The sequence below is a fragment of the Aythya marila genome (genome assembly GCF_965140915.1).
Source record: "Aythya marila genome assembly, chromosome: 22".
NCBI classification, from domain to species: Eukaryota; Metazoa; Chordata; class Aves; order Anseriformes; family Anatidae; genus Aythya; species Aythya marila.
In genome coordinates, this window is record NC_139063.1 from 1,454,517 (window position 1) to 1,478,574 (window position 24,058).

The 24,058-nt window shown below is 48.0% G+C and overlaps 1 protein-coding gene across 1 annotated transcript in view; it reads right to left on the reverse strand.

The window, feature by feature from the left end:
- Positions 1-644: 644 nt before the first annotated feature.
- The window catches only part of CSMD2 (CUB and Sushi multiple domains 2), a 286,785-nt gene continuing 263,371 nt past the window's right edge, over positions 645-24,058 (reverse strand). Inside the window, exons 58-71 of the mRNA XM_082777291.1 lie at positions 19,222-19,398; positions 18,248-18,427; positions 16,954-17,127; positions 15,815-15,988; positions 12,608-12,681; positions 11,249-11,360; positions 9,017-9,196; positions 8,316-8,381; positions 7,580-7,741; positions 6,975-7,087; positions 6,151-6,238; positions 4,812-4,950; positions 4,069-4,244; positions 645-3,798 (exon numbers count right to left, since the gene is read on the reverse strand). Of these exons, the coding sequence (XP_082633417.1) occupies positions 4,085-4,244; positions 4,812-4,950; positions 6,151-6,238; positions 6,975-7,087; positions 7,580-7,741; positions 8,316-8,381; positions 9,017-9,196; positions 11,249-11,360; positions 12,608-12,681; positions 15,815-15,988; positions 16,954-17,127; positions 18,248-18,427; positions 19,222-19,398 (1,799 nt within the window). The 3' untranslated portion in view covers positions 645-3,798; positions 4,069-4,084. The remainder of the gene's footprint in view (positions 3,799-4,068; positions 4,245-4,811; positions 4,951-6,150; positions 6,239-6,974; positions 7,088-7,579; positions 7,742-8,315; positions 8,382-9,016; positions 9,197-11,248; positions 11,361-12,607; positions 12,682-15,814; positions 15,989-16,953; positions 17,128-18,247; positions 18,428-19,221; positions 19,399-24,058) is intronic.

The following is a 24,058-nucleotide window of genomic DNA, read 5'->3' on the forward strand; positions in this document are numbered from 1 at the left end:
CCCGCCTTCAGTAGTAAAGTCGAGATATAAATCACAGTTTCAAGGGTTTTGTTTGTTTCCTCGAGGATCTTAAGTACCTGTTTTCAAAGGGGCTCTGCTGATCTGCTGTGGTGGAGGACCCATGAGCTCCCCGAGCCCTCCCGGCAGACCGAGCATCAGCTCCCTGCTGGGGGGCAAGGGAGGGGAGGATGAGACCACAGCTGGAAAAACATCACATCTCATTAGTGCAGAGCAAGTGAGAAGAGAGGAGGGCACCAAAAGGGCTGGCAGACAGATGTCGGTTTGGTTCAGCTCCTTGCAGATAAGCCTTATGCTGGCTGCGCCGCGCAGACCGTGTCCAGATTGGGGCTGTCTGCCCAGGGCAGGGAGAGGCGTGCCGCGGTGCTGATGGGGAAAGGGGCAAGGTCTGGCCTGAGTCCTCTGCTTTTTGCTGCTGCTGTGCGTTGCTGAGAGCCGGGACGTGCTTCTGAGTGGCTGTGGCACGAGGCCAGGACATAAAGGTCAGGAGCTTCCCCCAGCCTCCAGCCCTGGGGCCATGGGTGCATCCCTGCTGTCCTCATGCATGGGCACGTGTGTGCGTGCAGGTCAGCATCCAGAGGACCCTAGAAGAAAACTTCGGCAGCTCATGAAAAAGGCACCAGAGGAATGTAAGAAAAGCAATGCAAAAATTTATATTTTATTTTAATTCAAAAATTTAAAATAGCTTTCAAATTCAGTAAAGTATGCCTGGACACAATGAAAAGCCTCATATACAGAGACAGATAAATTAAATTGTATATATTGCAGACAAGCCAAGTGTATGTATAGATTACATATTTACACTTTTATGTAAACCATATTTATACATTTTATTACATTTACAAAAAAAAGCTGATCTTCCACTACTGTTTACTACAATAATGAAAAAACATTTACATTGTGTCTTTACTGTACAAACTTTTGCTTCATAAAAATATATCTCTGTACAAAAGAGGGATTTTTTTTTTCTTTAATTTTTCTTTCTTTTTTTTTCTTTTTTTTTTTTTTCTTTTCTTTTTTAAACATAATGCAAGTCCTCTGGGCGCAAGAATGAAGAATGTCACGTATCAGGTCCCAGCCAGCTTGCAAAAAAATGGGACAAGACCCCCGCCACTGCCTTTGTTGCTTGGGCAACAGTAGAAAATGGTAGATAATAGGCTGAAAGCAGCAAGTCTCGTTTAAGTACAGCTCCCATTCTCCCTACCTTGCTGTTAAAATACCTCGGGCTCGTTTTACACACCTTGACACAAGCTTCTCTTTGCTATTACTTTGATTGAGTGGGATTTGGAAAGGTCTGAAAAGCAAATGTGGGACCTGTTGTGTGCGTACATCGCTCCCCTCTGCCTGAGCTGCTTGGTGCGTGGCAGGGGCTGGGCTCTGCTGGCAGCTGGGAGAGGATTTTCTGCAGCTCAGCGGCAGGAGCCCGGTGAGGTCTGAGCTCTGCTGCTGCTGCTGGGGGATGCTGCAAGGTGCTGGAATTGTGGGTACTGAGAGAGGAGTCAGGATGTTGCCATCAATGGCACCAGAGCACAGGGGACTACAAAAGGGTGCTGCCTTCAGAATTTGTTTGGTTTCAGGATCTGCGATTTTATCATTTGCCATGCAAGGGAGCCTGGTCTCTTTGCTGTGATATGGGGATTTGGCAAAGGCAGGGAAGAATAGGCTGTAGGTTTGGCCAAGGGCATGTATAACATTAGAGTAGAACAAAGTATAACAAAATTAGAGTAGAAGGGGCCTTTGAAGTCAAATACGGGCCAGAAGAGCAGGTGTGAAGTCAGGAACCAGCTCTCTCTCTGCACACAGAAGCAGGAACCTGGGGAATATCCTGATCTCGGTTACATCAGTGTGCGAGAGGCAGCTCCTGACTTCACCACAGCAGCTCAACTGAAGCAGACAAACTGCAGGGGAGATGTGCCCTGGCCTCAGCCTACTTGGGGTCCCCTCTTCTTACCTCCCCTTCAGCTTGCCCTGAGGTCCGTGTCCTGCAAGCTGGAGATGCTCCGGGAGGGGCAGGTGCCCTGCTAGCCCGTCCTGGCTACGTGAAGGAACATAGTCCCACAGCCATGGAGGGCTGCAACTGCCTCCGCCTGCATATTTGGCACGAGCTGGCAGCGTGGCTTGCTGCAGGACTCGCTCTGTCAAGGTCCAGCACTGGCCCTGAGCTACGTGTGCACCCACCTCTGTGCGGCAGTGCCTGACTTTCCTCCGCGTTGCATCAGGGCTCTGGCTCACACATGAGCTTCCACCCACCTCTGAGGAATAAATCAGAGTGCCTCTGCAATGCTTTGGGGAGCAAAGGCGGCATTTTTTGGCAGGCTGGCTGGTGAGCAAATAGGCTGTAGAACGCTGCTTACTGTAAGAGTGCTGAATAAGAGACAGAAGTAAAAAAAATAATATATATTTATACATATACACGCACACACACACGCACGCACACAGTAAACAAATAAACAAAACAGAAAAAAACTACCCTGTGGTGTTCATTAGACAAAACCTCAGCTGACGTTAGGTAGGGGAGAGCCAGTGTTTAAATGCAAGCATGGATGTAAACACCACCCCTTTTGTTTTCATTATTCTCCCATCAAGTTTTCTGTAAGAAAAAGATGCTTCATTGACTTACTGCTCTAAGTCAACTGTATTTCAGAGAGGTGCTTGACATAGTTTGGTAAAATGGCACTGTTGCCTTCGTTGACTCTTGTCTGGTGTAAGAAACTGTGACTCAAACCAAACAGACTAAACCCCTAAATCAACAAGAGCAGCGCTCCTCTTTATTAGAGGAGGAAAGTGTCATCACAAAAGCATCGTTCGTTTATAAGGGAGGAAAAATGTCAAGCTGCCTTATCTGTTCTCACGAAAGCCAAGCCAACCTTTCTGCTCCTGGGAAATAAAGGGAAGAGCTTTGGATAGAAATTAAAACTCTTATTGCATTGCCATTTGGAGGATCAATATGGAAAGGGCAAAGGCTTCTGAATGCTACTGGTGTGCGTGGGGGCACCGTTATTTGTTATAGTTATTTTTAAAGAGGTTTTTGTCCCTTCGTGTCTGTCAGCAGTTTTCTTATTAGGGTGTTTGGCAATGGCTAAAATTGGCAGTCACCAGGAGAAGGAAAGAGGTGGAGGGAAGTTTTCTTATCAGCCCTGAAAGCAGCCTCAGGTTCAAAGAGACAGTGTCAATGACGAAGACGGGGGCAGAAGAAACCCAACAAGAACGTACAAAGGAAAATTAAATACAGGGAAGAAAAGTTTGAAAAGGTCCCATTTGAAAACATCTGCTTAGACAAACCAACAAACAACCCATACAACCAGATAAAGACAAATCAAGTATTCACCTTCTCCCGTACCGGTATTTTCCATGAACCCCAAGCAGCACCTCGTGCAGTGCGACCTGCGTTTGTCCTTCCTGTCCAAGCTCCCCCCAAAAGTGGAGGGGACCCCACACATCCCGCTCCTCCCTGCAGCGTATCGATCCCACCGCCTCACTTCCCAGGTCCTCCACTTCCCCAGGCTTTGACATCGGGCTGAAACCCACCGGGAGCACGGGAGAGAGGAGCTGTGCTGGAGCAGACCTTTGGTTGGCTCCGTTATCCACGGCAGGATGCAGAAGGAGGACGAGGATGACAGAGGACAACCCAGCAGTCTCTCGGGAGTTAACACAAAGTCCAACAAGGTGTAGCAGCTTCTCCACAGCCTCAACACGGTTGGGAGGAGGGAGATGGGAGGGAATGGATGGAGGCTAGTGAGGTGAAACACAATCATCCGCTAGATACCAACCCGGAGGAGTCTGGACAATGGGAAAGGAAGGGCGAGAGAGAAGGAAACAGTTGGTTCTTATGAGCAGAAATGAGAGCCTGTAAAGCTTTGCTATCTCAAACTAAGAACTTGCCAGGCTAGAAGTGCCCGTGAGGGCCGCTTGATGCTTTTAGAATCATAGAATCACAGAATTTTGTTTACAACGGCAAGTTATTCCTCTGCCTCTGTGCAGTAAAACTTCTAACCCTCTTGGTTTACCTTCCTCTGTACTCCCTCTCGTGCTCCCTTTCTGCCCACTCACCGCATGGGGACGAGTGCTATACAGCTGTGCACACAGTGCTGACTGTGAACTCCGTCTCGTTGGCCATGATGTCCGTGGGCTGCAGGTTTCGGTCATACATAGGGTTTTCAAATGTTGCTCGGACGTTGGTGTTTTCATGGCCTGCATAGCCATTGAATGGGACTTTTGGTCTTCTCCTACAGACAGCCAGAGAGAAAATCCAGAGAGGTCACAGTTACTCCTGCTGTAGGCAGCACAACCGCACAGGCGAAGTCAGTGGAAAGGAGAGAGCTGCTTTTGAACATGGTAAACACCTGGGGGAAAGGCAGCAGGGATCTATAACAAATCTTATTATAGACCTGTGGTAAAGGAAGCTCTCTGGGCTTTGCTATAGGCCTAAGCATGCTCCGTCTGTAGAGCAGCCAGTCCACACAATGCTTTGAAGTGCAACAACATTTCTACAGCAACGCACTGATCAGGAGAAATTCGTGATTTACAACATATGCAAAGCCGAAGTATGAAATTTACTTTGCCTTATCCTACTTAATGTTGCCACAAATCTTATTGATGGTGATAATAGCGCTCAGCACTCTCCTCGCCTAACACCCTTGTCCTTCCATGCATGCTTGCTCCGTTACTTTTTTTTACTTTCTACACTAAATGAGAAACCAGGTCTAGGGGGAGTGCTTTTAAGTCAAGCTCACAAATATTTCTGTCAACCCCATTATTTTGTTTCACTTACTGGCATCTTTCCTGAAACCTACCTGTGTTTGTACAGATAAAGCACGAACCCTGCAATAATCAGGGCTATGAAAGGCACAAGAATGGCAGCTGCCACAGAACTGCTGTTTGATGCAAAATGGTGTCCTATTGATTCTGGATCATTTTCCATCATGCTGATGTCTGAAACACAGCAAAGGTAACCAAATTTCAAAACACCGCTGCAGGAAATGGGGTTTGCTTGACTTACAGGCTACCTCTTCAAGGACAGAACAAGTTACAAGTGTTGCTGTAAAAGGTAATCAAAAGCTTCTGGCTTTCGTGAAGAAAGGTTTGGAGATCTAGCCTAGCTCAGGCATTATCATTTATTGAGGAGTGCAATTAAAGATAGATGTAAACAGATTAACCTTACTGAAACGCTCATGCTTGGATACGTAAAGCCAGGCTTTAAGAGAGACTTCCAAAGGCCACAATAATGAGCATCTAATTCTCCATAAAGGTGAGAAGACTCCAGGGTTAGATTCCAAAAATGCTAAGAGGCCTAAGAGCTTAAGCCACATTTTAAGAGAGATTTAGAGGCTTAGACCTTGGGTAGTCTAAGCTCTCAAGTGCCTCTGTGACTTCTGAAAGTGCGATGGAGATGCTTTTTGTGGCAGCAATGGGACCTGGGCTCTTAGGTCAGACATCTGGCAAGATAGGGAAAAAAATGTGCCCAGGTGCTCTTTTGTGCCTCCAAACTTTCTGTCTTTGAACAGAAACATGTTTATTTAAATGCCTCATTTTAGTTCACAAGTTAAAAATGTTCTTGTTGTGTTGTTTGTCTTCCCCAGATCTTGTGTTATCCAAGTTGAGGAGTGGGGTTTAGTCTCTCTTGTCAGAATATCCAATGTTTAAGGTGTTTGAACACCAGCTAGAGCAGAGCTGCTGCATCCACTGTGCAGGGAGGAACCAGAGGTGAGAACGAAGCAGCTTGCAGGGTGGAAACGCTTTCAGGGAATTGCGATCCCTTCCTTCCTGTGCAGCGTGGATGGCTCTGCCTCAAAACTGAAAAACCAGCAGCTGCTTCAGATGCAACCACCTCCATCTCCCTTGGCTATGGAGACATGAGGGCACCCGACTTCTCCACCCCAGTGGCTGGTTTGGGTTTTGCCAGCTCTCTTGTAAATGATATATGGTGGGGAGAAGCACAGGGGAGACAGGCTGGGCCTTCACTGGGAAGGGCTACATGAAACCTGACAGGACAAAAACGACTGGAGGAATCTGGCCCAGCAGGGTTGAAAATTACTGCCAGGGGCAGTAGGATTGTTCCCTGCTTGAAAATCTCCACTACCACCAATATCTAGCCTTTGACAATTAAGGGAGGAAGTGTTAGAGGAAGGTTACCCAGTCTCTGAAGACCAAACTGCCCGAACCCTTTGCCACGCACGAAGCCCTGGTACACAAACGTGCCACTTGACGACTCCGATGAGACCTGCAATGACATGAGACCAGAGATTAACACATTTCTGCAACACTTCCCTGGGTTTTCAGCACCCATCTCTTTCAACTTCACACACAGCATTAATTTAATTCAATTCCTCAGAAAAAAAAGTGGCATTTTTTAAGGAAGTTTAACTGCCCAACAACTTGTTAAGACTCTCACATCTCGAGGGGAGGGGGGTGGAGGAAATCTTGTTTGCAATAAGCTACAGACCATGCTGCTGATTCAACAGGGATAGCAATGACCTTGAGCTACGACTGTCCATGGGTCAATCAGATGCACACTTCTTCTAAGCTCCAGTGGATCTCTTATGGGCATGGGAAGCTACCCAACACAGAAATTGGGGTGAGAAGTTGACTCCGTAAGGAAAGATTAGCTCTTCTAACTTGATGTTACAGAGATATAAAACGTTAACATGGAATTAATCATGTTGGTTTCTCCTCTAGTGCTATCTGGAAGACTTACAGATAACCAGAGGGCAGTAAGAAAAAAATACAGCTACAAGGGAGTGTGGAAGAGCTGACTGCTCATGTAACATTATCTCACATGCTGGAAGAATGCCCTATGTGCCCTTCAAGCAAGCAGGGCACTGGAGGATAACAGCCTCATATTGCTACCAGCTAAGGGAGTTATTTCACCAGCTGCAGTGAGAGGAAAGCTGGGGTTATGATAGAATTGGGATGGATGAATCATGTGGACTTTGTATACGATGTGTCCATGCACTTACGTGTCCATCTAGAGCCCATTTATCATTTTTGAACTTGTTTAAAAAGATCTCCACTGGCCCCATTATCTGATAAACCTGGAGAAGCAGGTGCACGTCTTCTTTCTTGTAAATGCCTGGAACACAAGTGACTTTGAATCATGAGATCGTAACAACAATTCGAAGTAATTCACTTGCTACCTGTCAGAGTAGAGAAATCATCTCAGAATGGACAACAACTCCTCCTATAAATCCATCAGTGGGATACACCAGGAAACACACCACAAAACCACAATCCCACACCCATCCCCCAGGATATTAAAGACATTTTGCACACAGGAAGAGACTCAGCTGTTAATGTTTAGCTTGTATTGCCAGGTCAGTAACAGCGCTCCTTCAAGGGCAGGGACAAGGGCACTTGTGCCATTTAATTGTTTGTATTACACTACAAATCCACCACTCCGGCCCTATGGGAATGGAAAACGGACTGGGTTGTGCTGCCTTTCAGTTGGAGTCAGAGCAAACCCAGGTATAGGACACACCATTCAGGTAGCTGAGCACGCTGCCTCTTTCCCTGAGACAACACTGTGAGTATAAATCCCTACAAATGGCCAAGTCAGCTCCCTTACCAGACACCTGGAGCTCCACGCCGCTGTGGTCTATTAAAGTGGCATTGACTTTACTGGTGACAGGGTCGAAGCTGGTGACAGACAGCATCGCAGGCTGCTTCTTTCCCATGTATTCATAGGAGCCTTTCCAAAGGGAATTTCTTGCGAACACATCAGCAGGCACTAGAAACCACAGCAAACGGGGACACAAACACAAGAGCATTGCATTGCTGCTTATTTCCATTTTTCAGAAATCAAAATAGAGTGAATTTCTTTCTTTCCTCGAATTCAAAAATATGTATTTAAATATCTCGAATCCCACCCACTCTCTGTATTATCATCACTGAGTACAAAGCCAAAGAGAGGAGAACAAACAAGCTGATGACTTTAATTTTGTTGTTTTGACAAAAAAAATGCCATGAAAATTTTAAAAACAAACAAAACCTAAAAACGGATTCTTAGGAAAAGCTAGCACACACACACACACAAAAAATCCCAACATCCACCAAAGTTTTAAAAAAGCTCTGATGTAAAACATCCTAGAGGGCTTGACTCTCCGGGGAGTGCAGTGGATGTTGGTGCTCGACTCCCTCAAGGCTCCTTTCCATTCTCCAGCCAAGCATGAAGGAACAGGATGGGGCGTGCGGGCTTTTTTCACCAGCCCTGCTGTTTTAGATGTTTTTTTGGCTGCTCAGGGGGCAGGGTAGGAAGGGATGGACCTCACCCTTTGCCACAGAGAGCCAGCCCCATCACGTACCTGACACCTTGGCGAGCGGCGGGTCCCGCGCGGTGCCAACCGGCCTTCCACTGGGGCGGATGTCAGCTGGAAGAGAGGGACAAACCCCAAACCAATGAATATTGGTGCATCCGACACTGTTGAGACACTGTTTTTTTCTGTCGTGGCGGTACTTATAAAGGACAGCCCTCACCTGATGTTGCTTGCACACATAATGGGGCCAACCGTCCTACGGGGGCTTTGCATGGGTTCCTGCCCACCTGCTGCAGACTGAATCAGCACAAGGCTTTCATTTACTGTCCTTGCCATCATTAATTGCCTTGCCACCTGCTCCAAACAAGTGCCCTGAGATAGCTACCATGCTCCCCAAGAGCCACGCAGCTGGATTTCAAGACTACATGTTCCTGACCTAAGACTTTAGCTTTGGGGCAAATAAAAGGTTGGTAAGGTGCAGACCAAGGTTCATCTCGTGCAGATATTTCTAGGTCCAAGCCACCTGGCAGAAATCCCCCCATCTTTGCCCTGCTTCCCTCCTGGGAGCTGGGCAAGACCCTGTGGCAGCTGTGGTATCTGCAACCAGCTCAGCCACGCAAACCCATGACTCTCTCTAAAGAGCCAGTGTAGCTCCAAGAGCAGAGCTGTTTTCCCTTGGGCTGCAATGCTCCCCTCTGCAGAGATGTAAGGAGAAGCCAAGCTGGCATCATGCTGCTCAGAGCTTTTACCGAGGCAAATGGGTGGTTTTCCCGTCCAGCTGCCATCTGCTTTGCAGGTTCGATGCTCAGATCCTCCAGTGAGATAGTACCCGTTCTGACAGGAATAGATCAAGGTGTAGCCCAGGGATGGCAAATCCAGAGCCCCGACGTTGGCGTGGGAGGGGGTTTCTGGCTGCTTACAGTGGTGAGCTGAAAAGCACAAAACCAGAGGTGAGATTCCCCACCCAGAAAGGCAGAAGAGTGTCACCAGTGAGATCAGCAGGGACGCAAATGTCTTTGAAGAGCATTTTTCAGCAAAAGCTTTCTCTGATCACTGAGGGAGACAATGCCATGCCTGGATTTTTCCCAGCCTGATGAATTAATGAGACCATTTCCTGTGCTTCGCTGGCCAGATTGCTCTTCCTGGCTGAAGCTCTCAGGGGATCCTTCACGCAGTTCCAGCTTCCATGAACTAAAAAAAAAATCAGGCACCATTATCCCTCATCTTTTAAGGAAAAAAAAGTCAAAACCAAATGATGCTAAAGACCTTGTGCCTGACACATGGAAGAGAAGAAAACTCAATTCACCCTCCTAGAGCTGAGCAGGAGTTTGAGCTTCTTGGGGTTCCCTTGTAGCTGCACTCAGAAAGGCTGGGAAAAGAAACTGAACAGCCTCCTTCCTTCTCTCTTTCAGCTTTCATCCCAGCAATGTGTCCCAGAAACATCTGCAGGCCAAAACGTGCCTTCACAGGACATCAGGGCCCAGTAAGTCAAGCCAACGACTCCAGGGGGTGCACTCCAGATCTGTTTTTACATAACCTTTCTTCGCAGGACCAGTGTCCTACTAATAATTTGCATCTACCTGTTCATAGGATCACACAGCAAGTCCTCAGAAGCGTGCAATAGCCATAAATTCCTATAATTGCTCAATAACTTCCAGGAGATGGCCTACAGAAACCTAAGCTGAGCTTGTCCAACTGCCTGCCACCAGAGAGAGCGTGTGCGTGTGCCGCTCTATCAGGCCTTGTAGTAAACGTGTCACCACTTTCCTTGAGAAGTTACGGCACCCAGCTAATCCATCACAGCGCCAGGAAGCTCGCTCTCACCCACACTGTAAATTTCCTGGTTCTGTTGCTCTCAAACCGCTCATGAATGAAAACAAATCCTCGGCAGCCTTCATGAGGTATTATCTTCATCCTCGTTTTAAAGAAGGTGGAAAATAAAATTCGGAAAGGCTGAGAGACCAACCTGAACTCGCACAGCCATAAAGCTACATCCGAGACCCCAGCTCCGAGCCCGTAGCCCTGCTCGGAGCCAGCAGCTCAGCACCACACGAGCAGTGACTGCATCCACTCCACACTCCTGTGCTGCAGACAGTGAATGCTGTTCACAGAACCTAACAGCAACAGCTCAGCAGCCCTCGCTGACACGAGTAAGTCAAAAATAACTTCTGTTTCAACACATCTCGCACCAGGAGCAAAATCCCACTTACAGTCACAGCTGCTGCCGCATCCCTGCCATCTTCCAATTCAGCAGAGGGAAGCCTGTGAATCTGGGGTCACGTTCCCTTCACCAAGGCGAGCAGTGGGGAAAGGCAGCTTCCAACACAACTGCCCCCTCTCCCCTGATGCTACCTGTAGGAGTTTTGAAAGGCAGGCACCCAGCGGGGTTACCAGCCTGGGCTGCTCGCAGCATGCGTCCCTGCAGGGTTTGTTAACTGAAAAATATCTCACCAATAAACCGTCTCACAAGAGAGAGGGAGAAGATTTGTAGTACTTATGATACAGAGGCCATGATGGATATTACAGCTTAAATACATTAACTCAAATTCCTTCTGGTGTAGCAGGGAAAAGATGATGGACAGCTTAAAACAAAGAGCAACACATTATTAAAGACGAAGAGAAACACTGCTTTGCTGGAGAACCCTTCTGGCTAAATGTTAACCACGTCCCTGGAGTGCGAGCTCACATCTCGGCCCTCAAATGTGGTTTCAGAAGCACAGCACAAAGCCTCAACTCAAACTACATCTCTGAGGAAGGAACAAGTTAAACAAAAATCTTATCTGAAACCAGAAGTGGCTGCTGGTATAATCATGTCAGCAGAGAAGTGATCATGCGGGCTCCCCTTTTCTTCAAGGACGTGGTTTTTCAGAGCCTTCCCCAAAAAGATACCAGCTCTTCAGCGCCAGCCATTTGCATGGTGAGATACAGCACAACAAAAATATAACTGTACGGTCAAAGGCACAAAATGTCCCAAAACTTACGGACGCAGTCTGGCTGCACGCCGCTCCACGTCAGGTTGGGGAGGCAGGTGCGGGTGGTTGAGCCCTGCAGCAGGTACCCCTTCTGGCACTTGAAGAAAATGATGCTTCCCACCTGTTTCAACAGGAGACAAAACACCGAACTTGCCACTGCAATGTACTTATAATACAAAAGCACTCCTATAATTTTCATCTGTACACTGAAAAGATGATTTGCCCGCTTTCTGCACTCACCCCCCTGCCAGAATCCAGTGCCAAGACGTCCCTCAGAGCCCCTGGAAACCTGCTGCCTTTAGCTGTGCTGAGAGTTACTTTGTTCAGTGATAAGGAAGGCTGCTACATCTTGTAAAAACAACCAGAGCTAGCATTGTATTTAGAAATGGCTAAAACGTCTGCCAAAAGGGACATTCAGAACAACTAGTATCGATAAACATTGCTCAGCCACAGTGTCAGTGCCAAATTGGACTGTGAACAGCAAAAAGGATCACAAAAACTGAAAACTGACTCCTCAACGTGCCTGAGGTATGCCTACTTTTTGCAGATTATTGCCTTTGTGTATTTGGTTTCAAGGTAGCAAAGATCACCCCCTGCTTCAGGCAGGTGGCAGTGTGACGCAGTTTGGCTGTGAGCCCCAATACTTCAGTGGGATTTGCTTTTAAACCAAAATACGCTGGCAAACGATCCCCACGTAGGGCTTTGAACATCTCCTCTGTCCTCCCCCCCAGGAAGGCTGTACTATGCTGGGGTAAAATTTCCCCAAATTTCCCTTCTCCATCACCACCTTGCCGCCAGTGAGGTGGTTTTGCTACAGCGCACAGCTCGCAGACCAGCAACCCTCACAAAAATCAGGCTCAGGGTGTCTCAGGATTAATTAAATACTAGAATTAATTCATTAAAACTCAGGATTAAGATAACTAATTAGCAGCAGAACTGGCAGATCCATTCTGGCAGGGGTGGCTGCGTGGAATTAAATATCCCTGCCCCAGCCCTGGCTCCGTTGCAGCAGGCAATGGGTGCCCACGGGGCCGGCAGCGGAGGCTGGAGGTGGAACACCCCAGGGAATTGCTCTGCTGTTTTCTCTCTTTTCCGCTGATTTCACACTGCATGGATTACGAAAACCACCTACAGGATTTAGTCTGAAAATGAATGGAAATTTCGCCTCCGAAGTGAATACTAATTACGCTAATAACTATTAATTAGCGCTGTAATTAATATTATAAATAGTGCATTGCTAGCTAATCCCCTACAAATGCACCGAGGTGTAACGGAGCACGCCGTGACGTCCTGCCCACAGACAAAACATTAATCCATGGACTGACCACAGCCAGTACCACCGAGGGGACCCCACTGCTGTGACCGTACCTGGTAGCCCTGGGAGTTGTTCTGCATCCCAAAGAGAGGCACGCCGGGGTCCGCACACGTTGTGAGGCTTGGGTCTAAAAGAAAAGAACAGGGATTGTTTTAAAGGAGCTCTTGTGAAAGCCACGCTGGAGCTCTGCCTTCCCCTGCTCTCCATCCCGTGCCTTTGCAACGCGAACGAAATATTTTGCTACGGAAGGAATACACGGCAACAGGGAAAAATACACGGATATTTTTGTTCCTTAAATCCCTGACGGTTGCAACACAACCTAACCAGAGGCACTCTATCACCCAGGAGAAAATGTAAGAACATAAATCTTGTCTCAGCAACGTTTCCCTTCTCTTCCCCTGTTCTATACTCCACGAGCAAAGCGGCTGGCTCCCGGCGCCGTGCCCTCCTTTCCTGCTGGCCATCCCCTGCTCCGAGGGAGCGATGGCCCTGTCCTCCCCTGCACCCTGGGTCAGTGCATTCATCCCTCCAGGCAGGGCTCAGCCATCCCTTGCACGCTCACCTCGGCACCTGGCTAGTTTGTGGTGATAGATGGGGGCTGGAAATTTTAATGCATCTCAGATACATAATCTCTCTTTATGCCTCATTTGGTCTCAATCTATCAGAAGATGAATACACACAATTCAGCAGGAATACTCGCTGCTACTCTTTTAGCATTTATCTCTCCTTTTTTTTCCCAGTGTGTCGACAGTAGCAGGACATCAATGGGATCGAGGTGGAGATGTATTACTTTTTTATCAGCATCCCAAACAGAGCAAAGGAAACTGGAGTTTCGGGGTGAAAGGCAGCTGGGCAGCAGCTCCTGCTCCTTGGGATCACAAGACTGAGCTACGCTGCAATGCCCACCTGCAGGGATGCTCCAGTACCCCGGCGAGGGGATAACTCTGTTAGCAGAGACCTGGAGCACCGTGGAATCTCATTCAGATGCGATTCTGGGCTGGATTCCCAGCCTTTTTAATTCAACACACTTGATATTGCTATGAGAAGGACCTTAATTCTCCCCCCACTTCCCTGCTCTGACCAACCCCTCTCTATGCTTAGTCAAAAAACTCCAATTAACAGGATTGGGCAAGGCAAGAAATAAACTCCCTAAGAAAAGTCTCCACAACCCAACAAACACAGTGGGAGCAGAAGTGGCCTGTCGTTTCTTGCTGCAGCTGTAGGGAAATGGAGCATGACTTTGGTACCTAACAGCCTGGTCATTTATTTTTATGCCTTTATTCCTTATGGTCTAACTAATCGGCCTCTTCACACTGAAGCATTATGCACACCCTGCTGTTCTCCCTGGTCCTTGAAGCTGTGGCGAGTCACAAAACAAGAGGTACAAAACTTAGCCCATCTGGGGCTGCAGCACACGAACTAATTCATTTTCCATCATTCAAATTTGCTGAGTTTTTGCCATTCGTTACTGATGCAGTTTTCATAGAAGCCCCCAGATAAGTCACAGTGTTTAAAACAAATAAAGAGCTCCATCGTCTGGATGAGGTAGAAGGTGATGGATGGCACAGGGTAGAGGGCAGAGCCTCGGTCTCTTGGCTGCATCTGGGGGTCTGGCAGCGCTGACCATCTAATGTGTCTCAAAACTAGATGAGATCTGGCTAAACAGAGCACTTTGGGCTTGGCTGCCTGTGTTGGAAGCTGACGTTTCAGGTCAGGGTTTTGTAGACACGTCTTTCCCTTCCCGTGGTTTGTTTTAGAGAGACAAATTCGAGGTACATTTCACCAGCAGCACAGCGAGCTGTTTGCTGTGTTTGAACACTGCAGTTTCACACATGGCTCAGGAGGGCTGGGTGCCACGTATGTACGGCAGGATCCCTGATTAGGGATTGCAAGGAGGTGAGGAAACATTAGAGAGAAACCCAATACTAGCATCTAAAACCAAAATTTACAACAGCAGGCAACTGTCTATGTGAGAAGCTGCTGGTGGCATCAGCAGGAAACTAAAAGACTTTGACACTCAGGTCACAAATATTTTTACATAAATGTAACTTGCGACACATTTAACATGTAGTTAACAAGCCAGAATGATTGAGAAGAGTGGAGAACAGGCTGAGCTCTGTTTCTGCCCCAGCTGGGGGCAGACAACGTGGTGATGATGGTGTTCTGGCAGGCAGCTAAGGCACACAGCACAGAGCCCGTGCAGCTCAGCACCACGGGAGCTCCGGAACTCAAGACTGGAGCCAGAGTTTTAAATTGGTGGAGAATGCTGTGACTAATTATGATTATACACATCCCTTAGGTCTCCGAGGGTTCTGGAAGCCCCAGAAAATAGTCACATGAAGAATGTTTGGAGGTTTCAACCTGAATCCCAGCCTTACAGCTCAGCAAAGCAATTTGTAGGATTTTGTTCTCTGTATACATCACCTTCACATTACAGGAGCTGCTATTCTGCCATTCTGGATATAAATTCAGACACAACAGAGAACATAAGAGCTCTCACGTGCACCGTTTGGGCAGAACTGGGGTTTGCTGCAGTTTCTGTGAACAGAACAGCCACACTCAACGGTGACCTACGGCTGATTTCGTGGCTGTGTTGCATTTTCAGCCGCATTACCGATAATGATATCGTGCGTCTCCACAGATCGATGCGTTGGGCTGGGGGCCCCTAAGGGAGCCTGGAAGCAGCACGGAGACCACAGAGCACAGGACTGCAAAGCCAATACCCTAGATGTCGGCAGGGGAGTAGCAGCATTAGCACAATGCAGAGGACGAGTGCAGGTGCAGCGCTGCGCTGATGCACAGCCACTGTCTCCAGCTCCACAAGTTAACTTGGAGACCCCAAAGCACCAGCCTTTGGGGTCTCTGCCTGCTGCTTCCCTCTGCAGGCTCTCCCACAGCCCTCACACCCCAAGGCCCAAGTTGCTAACATGAATCTGGAAGCTGTGCGGAGGAACTCTTTCCTTCCTCCCTCCTGCCCACCTCCAGCAGCAGGGGCAGGAAGGATGGGGCCAGGCACCGAGTCTAAGCAGCAAACTTCAAGACAAGGAGGTGGGTTGTTTACCACCAGCTAGTACGGTCAGCACAAAACAAAAGCATCATCTCCATACAAAAGGAAAACGCTCTAATTTTCAGGGAAACAAAATGCTAATTTCTGCAAACCCAGAAAGGGAAAGAACAATAAAACCCCATGCTTTTCTACAAAGAAAAATGCAAAATGACAACTCTGCTTGGGGCCGCAAGACAGAGGAGCCTCCCCTTACCTATGCAGCTGGGCTGGGTGCCGCTCCACGTCCCATCGGACTGGCAGAACCTCCGGGCTGATCCCACCAGCACCAGGGGGGCCAAGCAGGAGAAGGAGACGAACGAGCGGTACGTGAAGCCTCTGTCCTCCCTCCTGCCTTGAGCGGGTATCCCAGGATCACCGCAGAACACAGCTGCAGCAGGCAGAGACCAGGAGATTGCAGTGAGCCTCCTCAGGAGCAGGCAATGTTAATAAGCTAAAGATGGGTCTATTGATGGCCCAGACCTTACTACTCACTGCCATCAAACTCGGTGATTGACTAGGGAATTACTAGTGGCAGGAGGCGTTGCTGGCTACTTTCCTTGTAATTTTCTTTTTTTTTTTTTTTTCCAACTGCTGTTAATTAACTTCCACCTTCTCCCCATCTTTTCTTTTTTTTTTTTTTTTTTTTTTTTTTTTTTCCCTAGCAGCATGCTTAGTTATAAAATGCATCTCTAATTGCACGATGTCAAATTGCTGTGCGGTTCCATGTCACACAGAAAGCCCACTAATTATACAAGATCCAGGGAAAGGTGCAAGGAACACAGTGAGGGCTTTGTATGATTTAATATGAAAATGGCTATTGTGCAGCTGCCAGCCATTCAGCCAGGAAAAGAAACTCAAATCTGCCTTTATCATTATGAGACACTTAACTAATTTTTTGCATTAGCTATTTTATCAAGCACATGGGTTTCCAACCAGCCAAAGCTCTGCCTTCACAAAACATTGCTAACTTCTGCTGCAACACCGCAGTGCCCTTTGCCAAGGGTTGGCAACGTTTCAGGAGCCCTGGCTTCAGAAAACTCAGTCTCTAAGGAGACATGCAGACAAGCAGCCAGAGTTTTAAAGATGCCTCACAGACAGGAACGTGTGAGGGGTTCAAACCCATTGCAGACTGGACCTCACACCTACATTAAAAGGGGCTGAGTGATTGTGTCCAGATATTTAACTTCATGCATGCTGAAAATGGCCCCTCTGTGACACTGCCAGGCTGGACAAAGTTGTCACTAAAAGCAGTTGTATGGAGACCAGAGGTGTTGGAGAAAGGGCATCAAATGCCTGGGCTTTAAGCCCAGCCCTCCTCCCAGCTCATACATGAAGACACAGAGCTGTACTCACGAAAACACTGGGGAATTTCCCCGCTCCATGTCCCGTTCCCCTCGCAGGTGAGCACAGCAGGCAGGGAGAGCTGGTACCCTTCCAGGCAGGCGTAGCTCACACTGGAGCCCCAGCTGAAATCCGAGCCCACGACTTTGCCGTTGGGGATGTCTTGCGGGGATTTACAGATGATAGCTGAATGAAAAACAAAGGCATAATCGGTTCTCTCAACTTCTCGGCATAGTTATTTTCATTAACAAGCAAATTCATGTCGGATCAAAGTTATATGCTGCTCTCAAAGAGCATCTCCTGGGACTGGTCTAGTAGGGAGGGGGTTACAAACTTTTCCAGCTGTGTATGCTGTTGTAAACCCTAGGATTTTACTTTGAAGTTTGGAGTTAGCCAAATCCCAAATCTTGAAGTCAGAGTTCTGAGTCTGCGTTCACTTCCAAGTGAAGGTAAGAATCCAGCCTGACTTAGTGTGAAAACTCATCTAAGACTCCCTGAAAGATTCATGGATTTTGGAAAACCTGGCTGAATCTCAGATTAGCAGCTGAATCAATAACCAGCCTGTATTTCGTTCACTCTAGGGTGTTTTAATATGACATTTTTGCAGTGCTTTGCTTTTCAGCTCAGGGGAGCACTGGGAAAGATGCTAAGCTCATGCAAATCAACCTGGCCTCCAAATGAGGCTCTGGCCACATTCTATATTATTCCTGCAACATTAGCTCAGTGGTGAGAATGAAAGAGGAGTGTAAGAATTGCTCTTTACAGCCTCTGAAGGAACTAGAGTATATTTGGAAGTTTCTACGTGGTCTGCATTTCTATCAGAATCATGACAGGTAAATTTTCCAGATTGTAAAAGAAGTATACAGCTGCTGCTACAAGCCTTATCTACTCTTGGTGGGGGAGTAAAACACTGGCAGAAGAGATCCAGCCTGTCCTGCAACTGTTCTATTATTTCCCTTTCCTATCTCTGAACTAGAGAGGCAATCTCAGAATGGAGAAATAATGAAAGGAGTTGGAAGAAACATTTTTCAGACTTCAAGATGATGGCAAAAGTGTGTGCCCGCAAAACAGAACGCTTCATTCAAGTTTGATCTGTGTTTTTGTGACGAGTAAGTCACTTAGCTCTCCATGCTTCACTTTTCTCCTTCTACCCTAGGAATAATGGCAATTCCCTCCCCCTCCGGGGCATGATGTGATGACTGATAGACCTAAACACTATGCAGTAGTTAGTGCCTAATACCTCATGTCCCAGGCTAAACAAACTTGGTGGCCCATAAAACTTAAAACCTCCCATATTTACTCTTACCCTTGCAGGTAGGTTTGGAGCCATTCCAGGTCCGGTCTTTCGTGCATGTTAGAGAGGATGCCCTGTCTGACTCCATCATGTAGCCAGGCGTGCACTGGAACACCACCGTTTTGTTGTAGGTAAAATCCCCACCCAGCCTAATGCCGTTGGCTGGGACACCGGGGTCACCGCAGTTGATCACTGCCAAAGAAAAAGAAAGAGGTGCTTGTGGCTCACCGTCCCTCGTCTCATACTTCTGGAGCTGTGATCCTAGAAACCTGGTGGTCCTGAACACTCTCCAGAGCAGGATGTAGCCCACTAGTCACAGAGAAGGGAGCTTTTGCAGCACGGAGGAGTTGGAGAGCTGTGCTAGCTAGCTGGGGCAGGCTGGGCTGTAACACGTGGGGGAAACTTTGCTTCTACTCAGTGGAGCGAGGAGTGATGTTAATGGCACATTAAGGCCTTGCAAGAATAAATATTAGCACACGTTAAACATCAAATAAAACCTGGGTCAGATCTGGGCTAGCTCCTCAGCCTAGTTACTGGCTCTTACGCAAAACCACATCTGCTGTCAGCTGTGCTCCTGCTGGAGGCTGGAGAGAGGCACAGAGAGACCCAGAGCCTTCACCGAGGGCCTCTGGGCACGGGCTCTGCCCCCACACGTGGTGGCTCCTGGTGGCAGGACCGCTCACGTTCCGGAGAGCCCCCTCGAGAGCCCCTCCAGAACATTTGACATCTACTCGTGGAAGTTATTACGGAGCTCCCTTCACCCAGCTGGAAAAAGACAAACCCAGAGCAAGAGTTTTCCATTAGGCAGTCACAGAGCTTGCAGCCGCAGTGACTGGTGCTGGCAGCAGGCAGTTCAGCTGAATTTCTCAGCGCAGAGCACTCCTGTGCGCATCCACAGCCAGCCTTCAACACGCTGACAATCTGCCCGCAGAGCCTGGCCAGCACAATTCAGAGCTCATCGTGCAGGAACCCATCCCAGCACCCACCTGTACACTCTGGAGTGGTCCCGGTCCACGTCCCGTTCACGGTGCAGTGCCTGCTCAGCACCCCTGTGGAGTAGTAGCCTTCCCGGCACTGGTAGATAATGGAGCTGGAGAAGACCAAGCCGTCGTTAAATATAACCTTCGCGTTGCTGGGGGTCCCAGGGTTTCCACAGGATATAACTAGAAAGCAAAACGGCCAGGTTAAAAAAGCAATCCCTGCAAATGAAAAACAAGGCTGTTATCCTGCAGCTGACTGTTTGACACAGAAGGCAGATTAGCTGCAAAGCCACCGGATCAAATCGGACAGAGCAGGCTATTCCGTGGGCAGCCAGCCACGTCGGTCCCACAGCATCACCGCCACCGGGTACCCCCCGAGCAATGGGTCCTGCAGCATCCCTGCAGGCAGTCGGTCCTGAAGCACCTGGACCCCTCTCCTGCTGGGTGGATCCCACAGTTCAGAACCACAGTCAGGCCTCCTGGCTGCTCCTCCAGGCTGCAGGAAGAACTTTTTTGTTGTCTGCTTGATGTGGAGGTCTTCTTCTAGCCAAGAGCTTTGCAGAGTTCAGAAGAAGGAAGCAACGAGGGAGCCTGCTGCCCTCCTCCTGCAGCACCACCACTGCCTGGTTATCTCCGGGTAGGCCTTCGGGGGAGGGAGAACGTTGTGGGAAGACAATTACAGGTTTGTCAGCACCCCAATTTTTTGTCTAATGCACCACAGCAGTAAAAGGGCGTTGGAGTGGATGGTGATGCATGAAGCCCTGTCAGCACAAAATAAGCACCTGCAGTAATTGCACCCAACCCTCATTTACTCTGAAATTACAAGACATAAAAGAAAATCATAGGAATCAAGGAAAGGCTTAAGCTACCTGGATCTTTGACAAGGAAATCCCTTGCTCCTTCCCCTCCCTGGCAATGTGCCATGGTCTCTGCAAGAGCATCAATTTGGGCACACACGAGGTGAGCCCCCCCTGGCACGTGCACCCAACACGCCACTGCCAGCCCTTCTCCAGTGGGAAACACAACTTTGGGCCACAGCAGGAAAGCAGCGAGCAGAAGCCACCAAGGCAAGGAGAGAAGTCTCCCTCTTCCTTGTCGCTTAGTTTGCTGACAGCCTGTTAACATATGAGCTTGTTGGAGGCATATCTGTCTAACAGGAGGAAACTAATAACCATTCTGGACTGTGCGCACAGAAACTCTGCATGGCACCAACGCCATCCGAGGTGCTCTCTCGTTACGGATTTCTCATGCAGCCAGTGTCTCCGCGTCTCATTTCCAAGAGATGCTGGGATAAAAGTCAGATTCTATCAACCCAGAAAAAGCTTGAAATTACTGTTTCACCGCTGGTCCATACATCAGCTGTTCTCTCCTGTCCAGCCTCCTCCACAGATGCCTGTGGCCAAACATGCACAGATGACCCCAAAATATTACTTCTGTGACTAAAAGGAGACTTATGGAAATTGGGTAATCTCAGTGTACATCAGCTGCAGCCTCCGTGGTGCAGATATAAAAGAAGCTGTAAATGTAAGGATGAAAAGCCTTAAACTTAAAATCATAAATTATATATATGTAGGATCCAATCACTCAAGTGAGCAGTAAGTGGGTAAATAATTCCCTGTGGCTTCAGTTGGAGATGAAAAATGAATGAGACCCCAAAAGAAAACTGTTTTTGCACTGTTTTTAACAGAGTATAAATCGTAAATACCCTGGAAGTCCCATAGTCATATCCACTCACGTCTCCTGAAGAATCTCAAACCCAATTATCTTTAAGTCAAAATTCAAGAGAATAAGCTGAAAATCAGCTGCAATGGGGATTTCTTGCAGTTGCTGCTTCTTTACCGGGGAAATATTCCAGGAAACGACACTAACTTGAAATGACTGATATGACAAGGAAGGTTTGACTTTCAGTTGCTGCAAGGAGCGCAGGAGGCGCCGGCAGCCACTCGTCTCACCCAAGTCTCAGTTTCTGCCACGCTCCAGAAGTTATGACAGACAAGCCCAGAAGCCCAGACCCTGTGTGCTGAGACCTGAGCAGCACACAACTCCCTGCAGAAGACCCAGGAGCCCTGGTTATCAGTCGGCTCCCACCACACAAAGCATCCCTACCGAGCAAAACTTCTGCTGGGCTGCAGAGCACCACGGGGCGCACGCACAGCGCCAACCATGAGCACTGCTGAAAGGTCCCCGTGCTGCTATGGAAACATTTCAGACATCTCTGGGATTTGTGGGTTATTACAGAGCTCCCCACCTTGGGGTTTCTGGGTTTGTTTCTTTATCAAAAGTAAATTTTGTTCCTGTAGTTATTTCTGTGAAGTTCTTTTTAGCAAACACCACTGAAAGGCTTGCTAAAAACCATCAGCATCTCTGCCAAAGACAAGGAGAGTGCCCTGCGCCACAAGGAAGATGAGACAGAGCATCACAATCAGCAAAAGCCGTCTGGTGAGTGCTCTAAAAACAAATGCTTTGAGCTGGTGGTGAGATTTGTCTGTGAAATCAGCCGGGAGCCAGAAGGCAGCCAGAGAAACAACCCCCAGAGAGCCACCAGCCATGCAACACAGTCAGTCCCAGCACGCTGGCAGAGGGATGAGCCTGGCTGGGCACCCTGGCAAAGCGCATGGCACAGAGGTCCCAACTTCTGCCACTGCCAGGGATCAGAAACTCTTCCCTGTGGCAGGAAAAAAAATGGGGATCAGTTCCAGGATAAAGTTCCAGGATGAAGGCAAGTTCCTCGCCTTCACCAGTGCCAGGAGAAGGGCACCCTCCTGCAAGGAGCAGCGAGCCCTGCTGCTCACAACCTGCAGCGAGGAAAAGCTGAGGGCTGGTGACTTCTCACAGAGCACAAGTGCACATCTGACTGTGCTCGAGGTGGCATGTGAATACAGTGTCCTTTGCGCGTCCCCCACTGCCCTAATCTTTATAACCGTCGATCCTTCTTTTGGGCTTTGCTGCCACCTGACCGACCGGCTGAAACACTCCCCTAATGATGTCTGACACATCAGGCAAAACCTCCTGCTGGAATAAGACACAGCTGAGAGCCTAGGAGTCTCACAGCCTTTGCTCCAGGGCTGGTAATTTCCATGCTGTTTAATTTAACCAGTAACCCACATTCCACCTAACTATGCAGAGAGAGAAAGGAAAAAGCAGCCTGAACCCAAATCCCAGTTCTGCCATTTCACATGTCCTCCTTAGTCAGACTGGGATAAGACAAAACTCAGTTCCTTCCCCCTGCATTATCACATTAAATAAACATGTTTCTGTCTACTGAAACTGCCAAAGAGCAGCCAGGGCCCCACCTCATTTTGGATGCAGTTTTAATTCAACTGGTGAAACAATAAACATTATAAAAGCAAATTTCTGCTCGGCTTCTGAGTGGAGGAGGGAGCACGCAGCGGAGTACGACTGGTGAACCCCCTCCTGCACCGCTCCTCATTGAGCACAAATGGGGCATCAGGAAGGAGAAGAAAGAAGGAAAAACACATCTAAAATGTCATTTACATCTTAAAAACTTGCTGGAAATTCATGTTAAACAAGGTCTGCCATTTTTAGAAAGCTAGGGAAGCTGCTCTTACTGGGGACAACAAAGCTGGAGAAATGTATAACAGGCTGAAGCAGGAGTCCCAGGAGGAGTCTCTCCAATTAATTTCATTTCAAATAATTTGTACATTTTGGAGAAATCAGTTGTGGCTTCTTCCTGCCTCCCTGCTCCTTTGGTTTTTATGGAAATATTCTAGCTGGTAAAAGGTAGCAGGACTGAAAGCTGATGAGTTTGAAGGTCATCCTTTGTGAAGCCCAGCACTCTCATACACTTACATCCCCTCCATGGACCAGCTGGCTGTACTGGTCCTGACGCAGGAAGCCACTGCCAGTCCAACAATCAGCTCCTTGACTTCAAAGACAAGCGCAGGCTTTGTAATTGAACCTATTACGGCAGCTTGCTCTCTCTGAAATGGAAATAACAGCTCCTCTCCTCTTCCTTCTACTTACGTGGTAGGATTTGCACGGTGTCTGCACGCTTGTGTTCATCTGCAGTGGGCCCACACCTCCTGCTGAATGGACCGAGACCCTCTGCGCTCATTTTGCAGCTTATCTGGAGAGCAATTTGCATTGAATTCCCTGGGCAGGTGAGCGCTGGTGACCTGTGAAGCCCCATCAGGCTTGATTTTGCTCAATTTGGTGGCTGAGAGCTGCGAACAAGTGGCTGAGTCACAGCTAATGCCCCGCTGAGGTGCCGAGTGGCTGCACTGCCACGCTGGAGCTTTTCCACGTCAGCAGAGATGCCTGCTCCTTCCAAGCACCTGCCTGGGCACTCAGCCCTCATTTTCACTTGCTCAAAATTAATCTCTCCCCTCCGTCTCCTATAGCTACCTGTTCCATAAACTTGGATATAACACTCCAAAGTGCAGCCATAAGAACACCTCGTAGTGCATGCAACTTGCCATGCATACAAATGACAGAGACATAGCTCACTGCTCATCACTGTAAATTACTTTCCTATATTGGCCAGTCAGCACTTAACATTAAATGACTACATTATAGGCCTAATGTTATTATTATTCATAAAGTATGAAAAAATCTGCCAGGGATCCTTATTTTGGTGCCTCTGGAACCCGATGGGTTATTTATCCTGAGATTAATGAACAGAGCTACTGAAAGGAGAAAAAAAAAAAAAAAAAACCAGAATGAAAAAAAACACCAAGACCTGAGTGTATTAATAACATGATTCAATGTCTTTTCAATCAAGAGCTCCATCAATTTGGAATAAATTTCCAATTCATTTGCAAACTGTCTCTGAGCTTTTGGCTTTCAAATCAGCTGGAGAGAAGCACTTGCCCAGGTCTCCTTG